The 14552-nt window shown below is 39.1% G+C and overlaps 1 protein-coding gene across 1 annotated transcript in view; it reads left to right on the forward strand.

Annotated features, from left to right (window-relative positions):
• The window catches only part of LOC118221619 (neuroblast differentiation-associated protein AHNAK-like), a 28897-nt gene that overhangs the window by 5797 nt on the left and 8548 nt on the right, over positions 1 to 14552 (forward strand). Inside the window, exons 3-5 of the mRNA XM_035406849.1 lie at positions 5146 to 5348; positions 13698 to 13818; positions 14308 to 14483. Of these exons, the coding sequence (XP_035262740.1) occupies positions 13698 to 13818; positions 14308 to 14483 (297 nt within the window). The 5' untranslated portion in view covers positions 5146 to 5348. The remainder of the gene's footprint in view (positions 1 to 5145; positions 5349 to 13697; positions 13819 to 14307; positions 14484 to 14552) is intronic.

The following is a 14552-nucleotide window of genomic DNA, read 5'->3' on the forward strand; positions in this document are numbered from 1 at the left end:
CAGAGTCTACATAGTTAGCCTGCCTATAGTCTACTTACTACACAAATGGTTAAGCAGAAAACAATTATTCAGGAAAATTGTCTTTGTGAAATGATGTGTTGATAAAATAATGCTTAAAGCCTTTTGTTAAGGCTTTTGTTTGTCACTTCACTTTCACTTCATACAATGTTCTCCTCGCCTAGATTTCTAGACAGGTGTTCCGGTGAATTAAGTACCCCTGTTTTCTCTGCATAGAAGTATCGTAGGGTATCTCCTAAGAAGTAATGATACCAACGAGAAATCAACAGCAACAATACTTTAAAGATTTAGCAACATTTAATGAGAATTCCAATCACACTGCGGCATAAGGTCTTCAGAATGACAGAGCGATAAGGCCATCGCTCTTATTCACAGTAGCCATCCTTGAATCATTATTCACCAATTTGCATTCTATACTGTACCATGTACTACATTTCCAAGAGTATGTGGTTACTCCTTCTAATTGGTGATTTTGGCTATTTACCCCCACACCAATTGCTAACAGGTGCACAAAATCAAGCATACAGCCATCAAATCTCCTTTGACAAACATTGGCAGTAGGATGGGTCATACTAAAGAGCTCAGTGACTTTCAACTTGGCACTGTCATAGGATACCACATTTCCAACAAGTTCATAAAATTTGTGCCCTGCTACAGCTGCCCCAGTCACCTGTAAGTGCTGTTATTGTGAAGTGGAAATGTATAGGTGCAACAACAGCTCAGCCACGAAGTGGCAGGCTACACATGCTCACAGGACAGGACCACTGAGTGCTGAAGCGTGTAGCACGTAAAAATCATCCGTCCTTGGTTGCAACACTCACAACAAAGTCCAAACTTCCTCTAGAAATAATGTTAGCACAAGAACTGTTCATCAAGACCTTCATGAATTGGGTTTCCATGTCTAAGCAGCCGTACACAATCCTTACATCACCATGCGCAAAGCAAAGCGTTGGCTGGAGTGGTGTAAAGCACACCGCCATTGGACTCCAGACCGGTGGAAACGCGTTCTCTAGAGTGGTGAATCATGCTGCAATATCTGGTAGTCTGATGACGAATCTGGGTTTGGCAGAATGCATAGTAGTGTTTGGAAGTTTGGATTCTTTAAAATGAAGCAGTACATTCGTGTTTAACCAGCAAAGTTATTAGCTCTAGTGAGCACAACAACATCTTTCCCACACCCAACCACACCACCCCTCTACAGATACGTCATTATTTTCAGTTTATCTGAGCCTCCTTATTTTTTTAGCATCGTTTTTTAAAACAAAAGTAGATATAAAATTTATTCCTCCCATATTTCTCAGTAATTTCACTGGACACCGCAATGTTTTCACTGATGTAAACATCAGCAGTTTGGCGTCTTGTTACCATAGACAACAGAACCCTCTCTACAGCCCTTTGCCAAAGTATAAATGTGAAACGTCATGCGACACTTTCATTTTTGTTGCATGACACTCGTCGAAAGGGTCGTGCGACGAAGTATAAATCAGGCTTTAATCTTGCTCCACTGCCGAGGACTCTGGGAAAGTGGGTCACTAACTGGTAGCTACATGAAACCTGAATGAAAGGCTATGGTGGTGATGACTGATGAGGTCTTGGCTGTGCATAGTTGCATAAAAAGTTAGACAGCTGCTCTTCATAAATGCCAATCTGCGAACTACTCAGTATGTAAAATATATAGGCTATGTAGCCTATATTTGCTGGTGTAACTAACTGAAGTCCAAAAGGGGTTTTGTATCTTAATCTTGTAAAGAGAAAAGTATTTGGCCGTCCGTAGTTAAAAAAGACTTTAACTACAGAAGAATTCAATTAATATAGGCACTTTTATTGAATAATAAACCAAAGTACAAACATTTATTTTCAATGTTATACTTTGGTTTGTTATTCAGTAAATGTGCATACATTACCTGAATTCTTCTCTATCGAAGGTTTTCTAAAAACCACAAGTTGCCTAATACTGTACTTTTGGCATGTACTGTACATTACAGTGCACTGCATTTAATTCATTTCACAGTAATAAAAAAAAAAAAAAACTTTATTTTCCTGAATAAGTAGTCTAACGGAGGCTGCAGTTACTGTGTTCGATCAATACACTATGCTTGCTGTGATTGACCAGCTTACACGTTGCTCACTAGCGCCACTACGGTTGGCTCCAGTATAGGTGTTTCCATATCCGGTTTCCATGTAAGTCTACGATACAAATGCGGTCAAAATACAAAGTCAATCATTTTTTCTCACACGAACAAATAGTCACAATATGTGTATTTTATTTGTCTTATGACTGTCCATGGGCCAATTTCATGATGTATTGTGTCATTTGGGCACTGTTATAATATTTGTTGCAAAACAATGAGGTACAGTTTGCGTCAATTCCTGATTACTGCAGAGGACTAAGCTACAGTAGGGGCCTATTCCTAATGTGCAAATAATTTTGAATAATTTTGAGTACAACTGTATGTAGAGTGATAATGTTTAAGAACAGACACATCAGTCGTACATTAAAACTAGGCAAACAGCTCAACACTGTAGTATAGCCCACTGTGTGAAAAGGTGCCCACCCCAAATTTCTAATTGCAAAAACTTCTTGACCACAAGTTCATAAAATCTAAGGGTGGATATGTAGAACTACTATAGATTTGTGAAGCAAAAACTAAGCAGTGTACCCAGCGTCTTCAAATCTACCCAAAATGTCTAAATTATGCATTGCTGTAAATCACAACATATTCATGTATTTCACTGCAAATCAACTGTTTTGTCTCAAGAAACTCACTGTTGCATCATTTTCAAGTGACAATTACAATCTTTCCATCTAAAATATCCAGGGGTCCAGAAACATATCCAAAATCTCTCCAAAAATGAATAAAATGCTTTTTGTCCTTTATAAAGCATATAAACGAGTGCCTTATGAAGTTTTAAAATGGAACATTGCTATCAGGTTAAAAAATAATGCAAAAATATTGTCACAATGCGGTACAGTACCTGTGTAATAATTAACTCATATGTATTTCTATACTCTGTACTCTCATATGTTTTCTTGTATGGGGATGGGACGACATGAAAACAATTTTCAACCGTCCACCACGTTTTGGCAATGCTCCAACTCTCACTTCATCACTGTTGCATGCTTCACAAAAACTATTACACTACTAACTAACGCTTACATTACAGTGTGAAATATCCACGTTATATAATACCACTGACCTATTTAAAGACACTCAATTTCAAAAATAACGTATATAACCAAATTATTTTGAGCAGTAATACTTATATAGCAATGATGAAATCTTACTTGTTTTCAGTAGATAGTGACAGAGACAGGGAATCAATGATATAGTTCTATCCGCTCCTGTCTTACACCAGAAAACGATGTCAGCTAGGTCTATCAGCAAACATATGGCTTAGCTATGCCCAGAAGTCCTCAATAATAATAGTATTTTCCAAGAAATTCCGAAAAATTTGACAACGTTTCGTTAGCGTCTTTGTTTTACTGCTACCACAGAGTGAATGCGTAATTGAATGCGATGATAAGAAAATTTCTGGATACGCTGACCTATAAAACGCTATTCCAAAAGCAGAATTAGACGTGGTATACATCGTTAGAAATCTTATACTCTCACCTACTAAACAAATGAATTGTCAAGCCAGACTGTACTAAAAAGGGCGACAACGCCGTAAACAACACGTGTGGCATTACGCACAGCTATTTCGGAAGATACCTAGACATCACAAATGCGCGTATATTTCACAAAGGGATTGTCCAAGACAATGTATGACCACTCAGTCTCAAAAGGGACATCTCTACGCGTAAAACCAACGGTAAGGTTGTATATTTATTCAATATTTAGTCCCAGATATTGACTGTAGAATGACATGGTATCATTTTTAAAAACTTTTTCTCGTTTATTTCGTTATTCAGTGAGCAGCGTTTTCACTGCTGTATTGGCATATCTTACGGCTGTTGTCGGGTTTATCTTGTTGCTATGACAGAATACGATTTTTTTTTACTGGTGAAAGAATATTTTTATGAATGCCAAGATAGACAATATTGTCCGTTATGTCATGGGTGGGGGGTGTAGTTGTAGATGAGACTGCAGGGAGAGAGGCGTGTTAAATGAATGATCAGAGCGACAAAGGTGGCGCTGCCAAACTCCGTATTCGGCATAGTTGTAGTGTATCGTCTACTTATGAAACTAAAACAACGCGTTTCTGTTTTTAACTCGTACTTTGGTTTCAGTAGCACTAAATGTCTGAGTTCAGTAATCTCGGGGGACCACTAGGGGCTTTGCGCTAAGAGGTTAATGACCACTTTTGGAGCCAAAGATCTCTTATCTCATCCAGATGTTGACAACAGGGGCCACCAGCAGTCCAGGGTTATAGTAACGAATAACAAGCAGAATATATAATGTTATCGCTCACATCTGCTTTCAGTGGAAGTAAGCGGCACTGTCATAACATGGCAGAACTGTCCATGCATTGCTGGGGAACTAGCTAATAATTTCATTGAACATACAGTAATATTCTATACCTAACCTATGCAACTATGAAAAATTGATTTGCTAATCTTTGCTCCTGCGCACAGTTTTTAACCATTTTTTATTTTATTTTTGATATACAGATAGGGTACAACTTCATATTTTATTGACTATCCTCATAGGTTAACCAGAAGGTAATGATTTTGAACGAAAGCTTGACGGACTGCATAGTGGTAGTGGAACAAGCTTCCAGAAATAAAAAGTGGGGAGACAAATGGGGAGAAAGCACAAACAAGCTGCTGATTATGCAATGAAAAGTTATCAATGTTCGAAATTAAACTGTAATTTTCATCCTGATCTTTGTATTGTTTTTTATGATCCAATTTCTACCTGCATTTTTGCAATAGGCTATTATTTCCAAACAATTTTCACCCATTGTTTTAATATTCAAAATAAACACCGATCAATTTTTGGATTAATAAATAAATAAGTAAAAACAGAAAACAATGAGCCTAAAGTATTCTCAATTCTAAAACCTCTAGTCGGCTACTAGCTATTCATACTAACATCCGTCTTGGTATGAACTGTGTACTTCATGCTAAGTCAGTATGTAGTTTGTAATATTCATTTTCAAATGACGTCTATGGCTTTGTTTCAGGGGCTGCATCCTTTAGTGGACACATCCTCCATATAACTGTCCTATGCACACCAGAAGGCTAGACAGATTTTGGAACAGCACCTGAAATGGAACAGTCTACGAAAGATTGACATCTGCATCACAGAGTTCCCACCCACAACCTCACCAGACCAAAACAACCAGTATGTGAAAAGCCAACAAGAGAATGACAAGAAAGTGAAACCGTGAGTAATATAACCAGCGCGAATCCGCAATTACTGCGACCACACACGCGCATGCATCCATGTGTGCATGCATCCACGCACACACCCTCACACAAACACGTGACCTCTTCTTTCACTCATGACCAACCTTTCTACAAAACCTTGTGCAAATCTGTGAATCTATTCGGGAGTTATGCGCCTTTTTGTGATAGGCCACGCCCATCGCCACGCCCCCTCTTGCTCAATCGGCCTGAAAGTTATCCAGCTCTATCTTCGGTCATGACCGACCGAATGCCGAATTTCAGCCTCCTGGGGCAAAAACTGTGGCCGCTACAGGGTGGGACACTTTTGTGGACGAACCGACCGACCGACCGACCGACAGACAGAGCTATAGAGCTGCGGTCGCAGCTAAAAATGGAAAGATTACTTTAGATGTCTTGGTATTTTTCAAGGGAGTGGATTATCCTGTATATATCACTTGCAAAAATAAATGAATAAATTAAACAAGAGCATTCACTTATTTTTGCATTCAAAATTAAAGGTTATTAAGCAAGAGAGGTTACCCTTTTACCCTGACAACAGGAGGGTCAGACTAAGATATGGCAAGCAATACTGCCATCCTGTAATAAACATGAGTTTACAATGCAATCAGGATTCCAAGAAACCATAGATACAACCTAGCAACCAGACATTCATTCTGTTCCCTCTCGTTCTTCTCAAGTAGCAAGCCAGCATTATGCTAGACTTGCTGCTACTTCCGTAACTAAGTATAAATATTTGATTTAGTTAGTTAGCTTATTGTCCTCTTGCTGAGGAAATTATTTTCACAGTCAGGTGCCAATACATGAACGCATACATACATACATACATACACACACACAGCATTACATGTGCAAGACATGAACATTAACACAGAGAATGCTTGCAACAGTAACAGACCCTGAGAACAGTTTTACTAAGTGATTAAGTGGAGAGAATGTTGTTGAGGGTGTGTATGGCAGTGAGGATAAGGCTTTTACTGAAATTGGCTCTTCTGCACCTAAGTGTCCTGTATCGTCGACCTAAGGGGAGGAGGGTGAATTGACAGTAAAGGGGTTGTCCCGGGTCTTGTGCGATGTAGTGGGCTTTGCTGATTATTGCTGCTGATATGAGGTCTGTCAATTTGGGGGTGGGGAGTCCAATAATTTTGGTAGCAGTGTGTGAAAAGTTGGTTCCTACTGGTGACTGTGAGCATGTGGAAAAATTAGGAGCAGCATAGCGGGACTGGGTCAATGCTACAGTACAGATGGAGGAGAAGATGTGGTTGGACTGACAGGGAATGTCTATGTGGTATGGGGTGAAACTGAGTTTATTGTCAGGAGTGTTGCTAAGGTATTTGTCAACCAACTCAACTTTCTCGGCATCACTCTGGACATTATTATTGGGCTAGGGATATGGTAGGGCGTGTTGATTGAGCTGATAAACAGCTCTTTGGTTTTGTAAACGTTGAGCTGGAGGAAGTTATTATCACACCATGTTGTGAAGTGGGAGATGGACTGCTGGTTGGAGGAAAAGGAGTTATTGTCTTTGAGGAGTGCAAGGAATGTTGTGTCATCTGCATACTTCAACATCTGCCATGTCATTCTGCTATCAATATCTGCTACTAAATATGGAATAAATACACAATCTTACCATTGGTTTTACATGTAAAGATGTCTTTTTCAAAATTCAGTGGTCATTTATTGTCTTGAACAATCCATTTGAGAAATAAACACACGGGCAAAGATTAACCAGATTTGGCATCCAAAGGGGTGCAAAGACATTAATGTTATTTATTTCTCTGTAACCTTAGGAATATCCTGCACCAACCTATTTTTTAAATATACCTTTGAAATGTAACCTTGTGAAATGGTTGTCTAAACATGTTTTCACAATGAATGGTAGGCTGCATGCTCACGTTCCCACCATAAAGCACTGCCCAAGAATACATTGCAGCCCTGTGTGCCGGTTCTAATGCATACTCAATCTCAGTGTGAACATGACCCTAGGCCTTAACAAGTAGATTTGCAAGTACCCGATAAACTAGAGAGCAATGAGATGTGAATCCCTGCTGACAGAACCCACTGCAGGGGAAAACACCTCTACAAATTGTAGAACAGTAAGGATGTCTGTTTTAACAATCCTCACAAGTAGGCACCACAGAATGCACAAGGTATAAATATATTACCTCATGTGATGATCAAATGGTGCAAAAGTATAATCAGTCTCATAATTAATCAGTCTCATAAAATTAATTAAATCATGATTATGAATATCAATATTAAATATTAAAACAGGGCAGCACGGTGGTACAATGGGTAACACCCATAGCAAAAATGTCGCCTCACGGCAAGAAGGTCATGGGCCATTGAATCTCAGCTTAGGCCTTTCTGTGTGGAATTTGCATGTTCTCCCCCTGTCTGTGTGGGTTTCCTCTGGGTTCTCTGGTTTCCTCCCGCAGTCCAAAGACATGCATGCAGGCTAACTGGAGACTCTAAATTGCCCATAGGTAAAAGTGTGTGAATGAATGGTGTGTGTGCCCTGCGATAGATTGGCGGCCTGTCCAGGGTGTAATCCTGCCTCTTGCCCAATGCACACTGGGATAGGTTCCAGCACCCCCCGTGACCCTGCCCAGGATAAGTGGGTATAGATAATGGATGGAATATTAAAACAATAACCAATTATATAACTTGTGTAAGTTCTTTAAGGTTGTAGGCTCAAGCATTTATCCGAATAATGATCAGACCGATGATGAGGTTCAATAAAACAGAATTTAATGAACAAACATCTAAACTAAAATCATTAAAGGTTAAATAAAGGAGGATATGCAAGGCAGACTAGACTGTTCCACGTGTGTGTCTAGTCATGTGTGTTCACCAACACACGTGGTGCATAGCCTGGAAATCAGTGGAATGGTGTGAATGAAAGGCTACTGAAGTTAGCTACGTCTAGCTTATTTCAGTGTACCTTTGAATACGAGATCATACATCGAATGAGTATATGTTACTGCATGAAAGATCACATGCACAGATCTTGGTTAAAAGAAAGGCGGATCATACGCTAATGTTAGTGATAGAGTTTATATGTTAGCTATGCAGGCCAGATGGCTGTAGCTAATTAACAAGAGACGTGATATAATCTAAACACAACATTACATACAATCAATAACACAGTTCCTTGAAAACAATTAACAAACATAAGTTTCCTAAGCGAATTGATTCCTGGATGTTTGTCAGTCTTACTGGTTCTGTGTAGTGCTGGCTTGTCCAAGGGAACTCTGACTTAGGCACCAGCTGTTGATCTGTCCTTGCGCTGTCAGTAGAAGGGCTTCGTCTTTCTCCATCCTGGTCCTTTCACTGAAGCTGGAAGTTACTTTGCTTGCCATTGCAGGAAAGTACATGGACTACACGTGTTTAACTTGTTGCTATGTTGCAGAACAATAGCAAGTGGAGAATTAGTAAACGAATAGATCCTTTGATGGGTCGGTTTCTTTAGCTTACTTTCAGCATAGCTAACACGTCAAATTAATTAATTAATTCCTTTCTCAGGAATCAATGGCAAAGCCTTTATTTGCCATCACAGCAATCAAACGGTTCTTATAATTGGCAACAAGCTTGTTGCGCTTCTGCACAGGGATTTTGGACCACTTTTGCAAAGATCTCCAGGTCCTTGAAGTTGGAAGGCTTCTTTGCCATCACTCTGGTCTTTAGTTCCCTCCACAGATTCTCGATGGGATTCAGGTCTGGATTCTGGCTGTGCCACTCCAAAACGTTGATATTGTTTTCTGTTAACCATTTCTTGACCACTTTGGCTGTATGTTTCGGATCATTGTCTTGTTGGAAGGTCCAGTGCTGCCCAAGGTCAAGTTTTTCTGCAGACTGCCTGATGTTTTCCTCCAGAATCTTAATGTAGTCCTCTTTTCTCATGATGCCGTTTATTTTAACAAGGTTGCCTGGCCCATTGGCTGAAAAACACCCCCAAAGCATTACATTCGCACCACCATGCTTGGTGTTCTTGGGGTTGAATGCTTCTCCTTTCTTTCGGCAAACGAAAGCCACATCCCTGTGTCCAAACAACTCCATTTTCATCTTGTCCGACAACAGAATTGATGACCAAAAGCTTTCTTCTTTGTCCAGATGATCTTTTCGGAAGGGGAGGCAAGCTTTTGTGTGCCTGTCTTGGAGAAGTGGAGCCCTCCTTGTTTGGCATCCATGGAAGCCAGCCTTGTGCAGTGTCCGCTGGAGTGTCTGACTTGAGATCTTGGTACCAGAATTGCTCAGAGTCTTCTGGATGGCCTTGGTCGTGATCCTTGGATTCTTCTTGACCTCTTGCACTACCATTCTTGCCAGCGCAGGGGTCACTTTTGGCTTCCTACTACGCCCTTTGAGATTTTTCACAGTATGGAACTCCACATGACTTGCAATTGACTAGAAACTGACTAGAGAACAACTGCATCAGCTGTTCTTAATTTATAGTTGATTAGAATGCTCTAGAACAGGGGTGGCCAACCCTGGTCCTGAGGAGCTGCAGGGTCTGCTGGTTTAAATACAACAACCACGTAGACAAAAGAAACCAGGTGAGGTGAGTTAACTGTGTAATCAACTGCTTTAATTGATCAATTAAGTGCCGAGTGAAAACAAAAACCAGCAGACCCTGCGACTCTCCAGGACCTGGGTTAGCCACCCCTGCTCTAGAACATGGTAGAAATTACCAGGACCATTTGGAATGGTATAGAAGCTTGCATTTCCTCAAAACAATTTCAAGGGGTAATTTTGGACATGGAATGTTTTGTCAAAATGTAAAAAAAACAACAAAAAAAAAACATAAAAATAGGTAATATTTTTCATTAATATCTCTAATGCAATGTCTTACCGTCTTTTGTCACTTTCCTATGTCATTTCCAACCAGAAGAAACCTATTCATCAAATAAAAATTCACTATAACTATGAATAATGAATAATTTTGAGCTTAAGCGCATATATATATCACATATCATACAAACTGCATAATAGTCTATAGCATTGAAATAAAACAAACAGAAATAAGAAGAGAAACAAAAAGGCGGGGTCCCAGTCTCTGCTTCTAGATGAAGTTTTTTACAGTTATTGTGTCAATGCTTGTGCATGCTGTAGACATTGGGGAGCGATTTGGGATGAGGCTGAAGAGCATTAGGGCCACATCCAAGGTTCATATGTGGTCTTGTTCAAAGTGTTAAATGGCAAAACTAGTTCCTATCAATCTTGCTGGTAAGGTCCCTGGAAGACATCCAGTGGGTAGTGTGAGTGAAACCTTAGGTCGGGAGTTGGGTTGGCCACAATACAAATATTTTGTTTCTTCAATCATTGATTTCCCCTATTTTATTGTTAAGAGTGACAGCATTACATGTCCAACAATAACAACACATGACCTAAAACACATTAAAAATTTCAAAAACATATTGTACTAGATGGTGTTACTGTAAATCTATCAGGACAGCAGTGATAATATTTAGTTCACATTAATTAGCAAAGCCAAGAGGAGTAAGTAAATCTATACTGTACTCTGCATCTCAATCCCATACTTTCTTTCAAGAAGAGAGTAAGACAGAGAGAAAAAGAGAGAGAGGGCGAGAGAGAGAACCCAAAAGTGGCTCTGTGTTGGGTTTTAGTAGCCAACCTTTTGTCTATCTGCATTCCTTCAAAAGGCATCCCTCATTCTCCCTCGGTTCAGTCGGTTCTCTGTGTCTCAATTGCAATGATGATAACGTCAGGAAAAAAACTGACAAAAAGACTAAGCCAAGAGCATCACCACCCTATAGTTTCTCTAAAAAACCATGTCCTGTCACATAAGCTAGCTAGCTACCTAAACTAGATAACATTATTTGATTATCAATAATGCTATGTTGCTAACAACTAGGTACAGTAGCAACTAAAGAAAACATAGCTAGAGACTTGCTGCCACACTTGATGCCATGGGAATTCCCATACCGATCTGCAAGGGTTCTCATACAACTAGTGCCATCACTTACCTTTTTAAAAAAAAGCCATTTTCTCATTTTCCATTTGTTCTCAATGAATGGAAAGCTAGTCTACGAATTTCCGGATTTTCAGGGACACATGTTAGCCCCAAACTAGTAAAGGCAGTAACTACCAGAAAGCTAATGTTACAAACTAGATAACCAGCAATTAAGCTAACTAGATATATCCCAAAGGGAACATAAAGATGATTGAATGTGTTTTCCCCATTTTTGCATGTTTTCAGACAGTGACTAGTCATACTCACCAGTAGTTTTCCAACTGACTGGCTGAAATGCTGAAATGCTTCAACCAACAAAGATGTGCTAATGCTAATGATATGTTGTTATGGCCGCTCATTTCTTTCTCGTTCTAATGTGCACTGTGAGTCAAGGTGAAAGCCTCTCCCATTGAGGTAATATATTTTGACTGTTTTTTAAAAATCTGTGATACCATCTGACTCGGGCGAGGAACTAGCAAAATGGGGAAAAGGGGATTATTACCTAAGTATGTTCTCCGCCATATTTAGAAGAATACTTTTGACTCATATACGCTGAGCTCATCATGCATAATTGTTACAAATGACAAATTTAATAAAATGCTCATTTTATATCTGAGAGAAAATAAAAAAATATGAGGGAGCACGTGCCCCCTTAGTTTAAATGGACATAACGCCACTCAGCTACGATGACAATGAAAGTAAGTTTTAAATGTTTGCCACACAGTGCTAGTAGATGGGAGTTCAGACATACTTCCTGTCAGAAAACTGAAAGGTATAACCTGTGTAACAGCTAAGTGTTACTGTTGAGTATAAAGTGTAGACAGCTGAATTAGGTCCAAATGGAAAAATGATTAGTAAAGTTTCAAATATAAAAAACAATTCTAATATAAAATAACTGAAAGAAGAAGTTCAGGATACAATTATGCACTGACTGGTAGTTCTATATCTACAGTTAAGGCCAAAAGTTTGCATACACCTAGGCTAAAGTCATTCAAACTCAGTTTTTCACAACTCCACACATTTCATGTTACCATACATTTCCTGTGTTAAGTCAATTAGGGTACCTACTTTATTTCCATAAGAGGTCATTTCAAAATAATAGCTAAGAGACGGATTTATTGTGTACTGTATCAGATTTTCAGTGGGTCAAAAGTTTACATACACTTTGTTAGTATTTGGTGGCATTGCCTTTTAATTGCTTAACTTGCTCGGACACGCTTTTTCAGTTCAGTCCACAAATTTTCTATGGGATTCAGGTCAGGGCTTTGTGATGGCCACTCCAATACTTTTGCTTTGTTGTCTTTAAGCCATTTTCCAGCAGAACACCCCCACAACATGATGCTGCCACCCCCATGCTTCACAGTTGGGATGGCGTTCTTCGAATTAAAAGCCTCACCCTTTTTCCTCCATAAATAGCGCTAATCATTATGGCCAGTCAGTTCAATTTTTGTTTAATCTGACAACAGAACACTCCTCCAAAAGGCTAGATCTTCGTCCTGGTGATCACCTGCAAACTTCATTCTGGCTTTGTTATGCCGGTCTTGGAGTAAGGGCTTCTTCCTTGCGTGACAGCCTTTCAGGCCATGGCAATGTAGGATTTTCTTAATGGTGGATGTAGATACTTTGGTATCTCATGCCTCCAACTCCTTCACCAGTTCCTTTTTTGTTGTCTTGGAGTTCAGTTGAACCTTTCGGACCAAAGTTTGTTTAGCCCTGGGAGTTAATTAGTGCCTCCTTCCTGAATGATGCAGTGTCTGTGTGGTCCCAAGATTTTTATATTTGCATACAATTGTTTGTACAGATGCTCGTGGTACCTTCAGTTGTTTGGAAATTGCTCCTAAGGAGGAACCAGACTTGTGGAGGTCCACAATTTTTTTTCTGAGGTCTTGGCTAATTTGCTTGCATTTTCCCATGGTATCAAGGGCAAAAAGGTAGTGGATCTAAAAGTAGGCCCTTAAATACAGCTACAGGTGCCAACTAACTCCCAATTAACATTATTATGACATAATTAACAATTATGACAATTGGCCAATCAGAAGGTTCTAAAAAGTCATTACATCAATTTCTGGAATCTTCCAGACTGTTTAAAGAGACAGTCTACTTGGTGTATGTAAACTTTTGACCCACTGGAATTCTGATATAGTGAAATAAATCTGCCTCTTGTCAATTGTTTTAAAATTACCTCTGATGTGAACAAAGGAGATGCCCTAATTGATTTGCCAAAAGTAATGTATGGTAACATGAAATGTGCAGAGTTGTGAAAAACTGAGTTTGAATATCTTTAGCCTAGGTGTATGTAAACATTTGGCCTCAGCTGTATGAAATAATTCAAAGCCTTGTTATATTAAATGTTTTCAGATGAGGCACAGCAGGAGCAAGAGTTTCTCTGACAGCCTTGTCCTAGAAGATGTGGACAAAGGTGGTGTGATTGTCAAGAGCATCAGAGCTGACTCTTCCACTGACATAGGCCTGAAAGAAGGTAAATTGGAAAACAATACTTTTGTCTATAACATACAACAGTTCATCAAATCTAGACTTTCCGAGGTTTTTTCTGCAGCAGTTTTTACAAACTATGCAAAGTAAATATACGTATTCCTATTTAACTGATCAAATTATAATAGACTGAATGTGGCGACGTGTGGCACTGTCTGTAGGGCAGCTGAATCTCAAGCCACATCAGTCCCCCATGTAGTTTGTGGTTTGATTCTCTGCTATGACACTTTCTGTGCTAATAAAAGCATAAAATGCTGAGTGTCTGCTCTCAAATAAATAAACAAAATTATTGTATATGAGCTATCTCTTCAGTGGCATCTCATTTGTTCTTTCCTATTGCATAGTAAACTTTTTTTAATGAGAAATACTGATTTTTAATGGATACAATTGTTCACTGTAAACTGAGAAAACTATTTTGGTTATCTTGTGATGATGACCATGTCATGTATTTCATCATTGAAAACATTTTTTTCAGGTGATGAAATTATTGGTGCAACCATCCACTTCGACAAACTTAAGAAAGATGAGGTGTTGAGGGTACTGAAACTAATTGAACCTTATGATGAAAACATGAAAGTTCTGACAAAAGAAAGTTTGAAAGCCAGTGTAAGTTCTGGAATATTAAACAACTCCATTGCATCTCCAAAAGAAGTAAGTATAATTTTATTATAAGCAGTGATTACAGAATCAATGTCGAATGGATTTTGTTAAGCAACGTAT

This window comes from Anguilla anguilla, chromosome 2 (assembly GCF_013347855.1).
Source record: "Anguilla anguilla isolate fAngAng1 chromosome 2, fAngAng1.pri, whole genome shotgun sequence".
Lineage (NCBI taxonomy): Eukaryota > Metazoa > Chordata > Actinopteri > Anguilliformes > Anguillidae > Anguilla > Anguilla anguilla.